The sequence below is a fragment of the Aulonocara sp. 'chitande type north' Nkhata Bay genome, linkage group LG20 (genome assembly GCF_057382095.1).
Source record: "Aulonocara sp. 'chitande type north' Nkhata Bay isolate Kocher_YH1m ecotype deep benthic linkage group LG20, A_spYH_male_GT1.1, whole genome shotgun sequence".
NCBI classification, from domain to species: domain Eukaryota; kingdom Metazoa; phylum Chordata; class Actinopteri; order Cichliformes; family Cichlidae; genus Aulonocara; species Aulonocara sp. 'chitande type north' Nkhata Bay.
In genome coordinates this window covers 16,251,580-16,258,444 of record NC_141363.1, presented here as the reverse complement: position 1 = coordinate 16,258,444, position 6,865 = coordinate 16,251,580, and the positions used below count along the sequence as shown (strand labels likewise).

The window sequence follows — 6,865 nt, the reverse complement described above, 5'->3', positions numbered from 1 at the left end:
TTGCTCAAGGAATATGTAAAAGAGAGCACACCTGTTACTCAGACAACCTCTTCTTTCCAAATGAGCATGCACATGTAGTGCCACAACAAGCCTGATCCACAGATGAGCCACTTCTTTGCTGCTTTTTTGAGTTCACCTTTTGTACAAGTCAGCTCTGTGAAATCCTGATGGGTCTCAAACAGAAGCTCTCCTTAAACTGAAACTTGGCGCCCTACCATCCACCATATCCTCCAAACCAAGAGTTTAAGATCACCCATAAGGGAAAACTTTGAACATCTCATCACCTACAGTACATAATATCATCAAATGATTCACAGAATGTGGAGCAGTTTCTGTGCACCAGGGACAAGGTCTAAATCAATATTGCAAGCCCATGATCTTCAGGTAGGACTGTATTAAAAACAAGAATGACTGTGTCATGCAAATCCTTGCATGGACTCAGAAACACTTGCAGAAATCTATGTCTGTGAACACAGTTCAGTACGCTATCTACAAATGCAAGTCAATGAAGCTGTGTCATGCAAAGACAAAGCCATATGTGAACACAATCCAGAAACAGCTTGAAGTGTATTAAAACAGGTCACAGCTCTGGGCACAGTTTTTTGCAGATTGGTGAACCTCTGACCTCTCTAAGTTTTTTAATAATCAAAGCAAAGCTGGAGTGAACGCTGTTTATTGTTTTAGAAACACAAATAAGACTAATTCTTGCTCTATACAGTACATATCAATCAATCAATCAATCAATCAATCAATCAATCTTTATTTATAAAGCACTTTTCTTACAAAGATGTAGCACAAAGTGCTTTACATGGTTAAAAGCAGCCCACCCCACCCCGCCCTCCAACTCACTCCCCACACTCTCATTAACATAAACGATCATGGATACATACCCCCCCCTCCACACACACACACACACACACACACACACACACACACACACACACACACACACACGTCTGCACCGGGACCCGGTCACAGACCGCAGCCTCCAGGCTGGGCACACAGCAGGAGGGAGGCAAAGAAGCCCCCCCAGCCAGGCTGAGAGGACCCACAGAGCCCCAGCAGCCACGGTCAATCACAGCCCCAGTGTACAGCGCCCCCTACGAGGAAACACTGGAGATATGACCTAATAAGAGTATATACAGAATAAAAATTTAAATAAATAATGGGATACAATATAAATATGAATAGAGTAAGAAGATAAAAAATGAATAAGAATAAAATCAATAAATATTAGGTAAAACCTAAATTAATAATATAAATAGAATAACAGGATAGAATAAATAAGCATAAAATAAATAAATATATAATTCCAATATACTTATTGGAAAACAAGGAAGAGGAAAAATAGATTAAAAAAAGAACTAGATACCCAGAGTACATACTGTAGTGATTTGGAGTAGCTATTGAACATGTATTCAAAACACACAAAAACACAAGGCTGTCAACAATGTAATAAATCTAGTGAAGGGATTTGTGCCCTTGGAAGGATGTGTGTATTTATGTAATCCACATGAGTGTACTTGACACTGATAATGTGCATGCTTTTTTAATCTTATAAGATAGTAGGTTGTCCTGAAATAGTAATGTATTGCCTCCTGTTGTAGTTATTTTTCTTTCCTAATTTTAGTAATACAATTATATATCATATTTATTACACAATCACACAAAGCTATATGTGAATTTACAATATTCTGCAAATTTCAATAAGCTTTCATATTTAAAAATAGCTTGTCAAACTAGCCTCTGGGCTGCAGTTACCAGTCTCGAGCACTAGGGTGCAGTGTGTACCCATATGTCAAAAGTTAATTTCGAAAGTTGACGTACTTTGATAAGTTTAACAAGTTCGCGTAAAATGCACTCATGTTCCGAAGCGCCTGGGTGTCGTAAATCTTCTCACAGGCGAACCGGGGTGTTGTATTGGTAACAATAGTGACAGCTGAAAACCACAATACAAAAGGTGCAACTAAACAAAAAAGCAAACTACTTTTTTTTTTTAATAATTGGCTTTTTATTGTTTAATCAATCAATCAATCGCTACAACCACGTCAAACACTGTGATAGTGTTTTAGTGGGTGAATTATTTTATTTCTCAGCAACTTTTTCTCTCTTTTACACTCTCCACCCCCCTCCAGCTTTCCTTTTTATCTGATCCACTTTTACAACTTTCCCTGCTTCATACTGCCGGCATATGAGAGCGAGCACGAGAGAAAGCCACTGCAGACGCATTCATGTGAATCCTTGGTGTGCGCACCCTGTGCTCCATGGAGACTGCAGACCGAGTCCAGAGTCTATGCTGAGAATCCTGATGCGTGGATTTTACGTGGTCTGTGAATTGTTTGCTGTTCAACTTCAGTGTGACGTCCAACAACTGGTCACAGAGAACTGTGGGCGTGTGTATGCGCGCGTGTTGCCAGGTCAGATCGTACAGGTGTGGAAAAATGCTGAAGGATGCAGACCTGTGAATGGCATTAGGCTGTGGGGGAGGACGGAGACATCAGGCTGTTGATGCTTCCACAGATTAAAATGACAGCTGTGCTGGAGACGGAGGCGCACAACCTCACTGAGGAGCGCGACAGCTTCAGCCAGGAGAACCAAACTACCCCACACGCGGCTGGACAGCTGAACAATGCCAACTGCCTGTTTCTGTCTATAGTACCTGAAGGACAGACGGTTTCAGTGCTGATTTGCTTTTTTGTCTTGCTGACCGCCTTGTCGTGTTTTGTGAACGCGCTTACTCTGTTCGGCCTCGGACAGTCGGAGGAGTTTTCCTGGCAGCCGCGCTTTATCCTGCTCAAGAACCTGATTTTCAGCGACCTGGTGCAGACTGCGACCTTTGGCCCGGCGGTCGTCCACTCACTAATCCAGCGCCGCACGATGGCGTTCAGCGGATGGTGTTACGTTCAGTACTTTTTGGGTGGAGTCTCTGTCTTCTGTAGTCTCGTTACTATAACTTGCATGGCGTTGGAGCGATACATATACGTCTGTCATGCCATCCATTACTTGCCAATTTTCACTAAGATCCGCCTGCGGGGTGTCCTGGGGGGAATCTGGCTGTACTCGGTTTTCATCGGCGTCTCTGAAATTGTGCTGCTGCACACCGGGAGAGGAGAGGATGATGAAACGGTCACCACGGGGCTTCTGTGCGAGCCAGATGTTGTGGAACAGCACCTGGGGTTCCCCCGTGCCTCTGCAGTTTTTCGCAAAACCGTGGGCTCCCTCACCCTGCTGCTGTGTCTGCTGATACACGCGTTTTCCTTCTTTAGAATGTACCAGGTCGCGCGCAACGCAGTGATACCTTTCAACGCGATTAACGTCACAGCGCGCAACACTGTGTTGTTTTACTGCGGGATGCTGTTCCTGCAGCTGCTGCCGTTGCTCCTCAAAGTCGCGTCGGACGCGCTGTGGGAGTTTAGGGCACCGGTGGCGATGATGGTACAGTCCTCTCAGTCTCCCGGCCTCTGCAAAGTGAAGACCACCCCCACGGCCACGGCGACTGCGCTTCATATATCGCTGCTGGTTATGCTCATAGTGCCACCGTGCATTAACCCGCTGGTGTATGGACTGTGGAGTGTGGAGATGAGGCAGGCGCTGACCAGCAGGTTGCGGTCGTGGACAGAGAGAAGGGCTAACGAGCGCGCTGCAGAGAGAATAAGACTGGAACACGTGGCGCGTCGAAATGGAGCTCAGGCGGGATAAACCGATTTAAGAGACACAGCTAAACTGAACTACTGATGACAAACTGGACAGCACCAGGAACAAACTAAACTTTCTTTCTGCTATTTATCTTACTTTTAAGACTCTAAAGCAGAGATGTCCAATTCATTTTACAGCCCAGTTTGTTCTTAATTGGGCCTAACAAGAGAAGCTCCCCTTTCTGTCAATGTAAAGATGTTTAAATACACCTTTAATCCCAATTAATATAAAAAAGAAGCGTCTTTTCTACATGATAAGAAATGCTGCTGCAGCAAATAAAAGAAATCTGTCAGCAAGATAAAATGGGTGTAGAAAATTACAGAAAAGTTCTAGTAGTAATAGCAATAACAGGAGTTTTTTTTTTAAATTAAATCATAATAATTAAAAAAAGATTATTTTTTCCTCCATTGAATCTTTGTAAAAAAAAAAAGAAAAAAAGAAAAGAAAGTGACAGTAGATGATGAAAAAATAAAAGGAACTTTTGTGTTTTATCTGTTATTGTTAATCTGTTACTTAGTTACTTGGGCATAGTGTGGATGGCATGGGGAAGGTCTTTAGTAGGAAGGAAGGTTTTTAAGTACACTGTTCCAAAAAATAGTAATGTCAAAGTATCTTACTGTATATTTTACAGTTTTGTACTGTCTTTCTACAATATTAAGTTTACATAAGTAGACTGTGATTTTACATGTCAAAGGTAAAATAACATAACATCACTGTAAATATAGTAAAACACAATTTACTTGTTTTTTAAATATATATTTTTGTACATATGCATATTTAGATTGTAAAAATACATTCAGAAATGTATCATAATTTCACAAATATTTGTCTGTTATGTGAGAGAATGATCTGTTAAATTCAAATGTAATACTATGAAAAAATATATAAAATGATTGAAAATTAATGAAAATAATCAATAATTATAGGAGTATTTGAATTATAATTTTGCTGAAAATTTCATGTCATCTAGGTCTGATTCAATAATTCAGAGGTAACAAGTGAAAATATAATTAATAGGAATAAAAACTGAAAAAAACATATAAAACATTGCATAAAAATAATATAAATCTCAAAGTATTCACAACATTCCTGAACAGAAATAGGCCTCTGCACCTGGGGTGAGGCTGTGGCCATGAAAACAATGTGACATGCCATTGGATGTTGGGACATATAATAACATGACGCTAAGCATCGGCCAATGAATGTGAACTAACAACCACAAGGTCGTGGGTATGGCTGCACTGTAGGAAAAAATCCTAATATAAAAGTATTTTACTGCATTTTACAGTTTTGTTCTGTTCTTCTAGAATATCATTAAAGTTACGTAAATACACTGTGATTTCACATTTCAAATGTAAATTAACATTAAATCACTGTAATGTAATAAAACATAATTGCCATGATTATTAAATGTATCTGTCTGTACATATGCATATTTAGATTGTTAAAATACATTCACAAATGTATCATGATTTCACAAATATCTGTCCGTTATTTGAAAGATTGAACTGTTGAATTCAAATGTAATGCTATGGAAAAGTATATAACATGATCCCTATAAGCTTGTGTTACATCACATAAGTATTATTATCATTGCTATTTAGGGCAATCGTGGCTCAAGAGTTGGCAGTTTGCCTTATGATCAGAAGGTTGCCGGTTCGAGCCCCGGCTCAGACACTCTGAGTATTGTGTCCGTGGTCAAGACTCTTTGCCTACTGGTGAGGGCCGATGGTGCGATATGGCAGCCTTGCCTCTGTCCCAGGGCATACAATCCATTATTATTTAAACCAACTGTTAACTCTATATTTCTGTACATTTACTTATTATGATTCATATTGCCACATTCATTGACCTTGTTTATAGGTAATTTCATTGTTTGATCACGTTAAAATGTTCCTAATTTAATGTCTAAACGCACTTGGAAAAGGCAGAATCCCATGTAAAATTAGCGCAACAACCTGTATTGTCATTACTGGAAATAACCATATTTTTATGAGGAAGTTATTTTCTGTTATTTTACGGTAGTATTTTGGCGCCCCAGCTGCTGGAATATTACTGTTTTTTTTAAGATGTTTTTTTTAACAGTGTAGGAAAACTTGTAAAACCTATGACAATACAAAAGTCTGAAGTCGATGCCCTCTATGACATTTTCCGAAGCTGTTTAGTGAGTTGGATTGGAGTATTTGCCGGCTAACTCTGGCTCCCGGGCCTTATGTTGCACACCCCTGCTCTAAGGTAAGAGAGGCTGCAGCGGAGAACCAGGTAGCGTACTCCCCGTAACACCTGTGATGTGTGTGAGGTTGTGGAGCACAAGTCCCTGCAGTGATCGCGTTAGCCTTTGATATTAAAGTAGCTTTGTGTCGTGTCGCTTATACGTGTGTTTATACTGTGTTCAAAAGATGACAAATGAAAGCTGTGGCCAAATGCTGCAGGAGTTGAAGGACATCCTCTTTTTAAAGTAGCTGCAGTGCTTTCAGAAATATTTTGCGCTTTGTGTGGTCAGTCAGCAGGCTGGTGGCAACACCAAAGCATCAGTGCCTCACCGTTGCAGACACTCTTCTTTAGGTTTGCACACAAACTGTCACATGGGAGCATTTTTGTACCGTGTTTTCCGTTTTTTGAAGCATATAAGCAACTTCAGATAGAGTTTTGATTTGCAGGCCAGAAATAACCTGATTACAGCACATTCTGTTTGAGTTGAAATTGTTCATTACAGTACCTAGCCTTCTCTTTTATTTGAGCAGGTTTACCTCAGCAGAGAAAGAGCTGAAAGGGAATGGACCCTTCATTAAGTGTTCTTGCCATGCCCAAATGTACAAAGTTGATAAAGAATTAAGAGATGTATTTTAGGCTAAGCTACAGCTCTTGTGTATGAACAGGAAATCATCTGCAGATTCACACAAAGTCATCGGACAGCATTTTACTGTTCAGCAAGAAAGCGACTGTACTTATGATTTGAAAATCTTGCAAGCCTGTATTTTATTCTTGATAGAAGAAAGAAAAGATATCAAACATATCAAAGCAGGCTGCGCTGTCATAGTTTCATGATGCAACAAATGTTTTCAGCTGGTAAAAGGTGTGGCCTGCAGGCCCGCCAGTTCAACGCCCACACTCATTCACTACAAAGCCATGACTGTTTGGCTGAACTATGCAAGGCCTTTCTTTTAAA

At 40.4% G+C, this 6,865-nt stretch overlaps 1 protein-coding gene across 1 annotated transcript; it reads left to right on the top strand.

Annotated features, from left to right (window-relative positions):
* Window positions 1–2,297: 2,297 nt before the first annotated feature.
* Window positions 2,298–4,406, top strand: LOC147305356 (uncharacterized). The gene has a single exon (XM_086278016.1). The coding sequence runs from the start codon at window positions 2,509–2,511 to the stop codon at window positions 3,697–3,699; it is 1,191 nt and encodes a 396-aa protein (XP_086134142.1). The 5' UTR covers window positions 2,298–2,508; the 3' UTR covers window positions 3,700–4,406.
* Window positions 4,407–6,865: the final 2,459 nt, after the last annotated feature.

Bases quoted from the DNA above. Each gene is read 5' to 3' on its own strand.
- LOC147305356 (XM_086278016.1), top strand. From the start codon at position 2,509: ATGCTTCCACAGATTAAAATGACAGCTGTGCTGGAGACGGAGGCGCAC.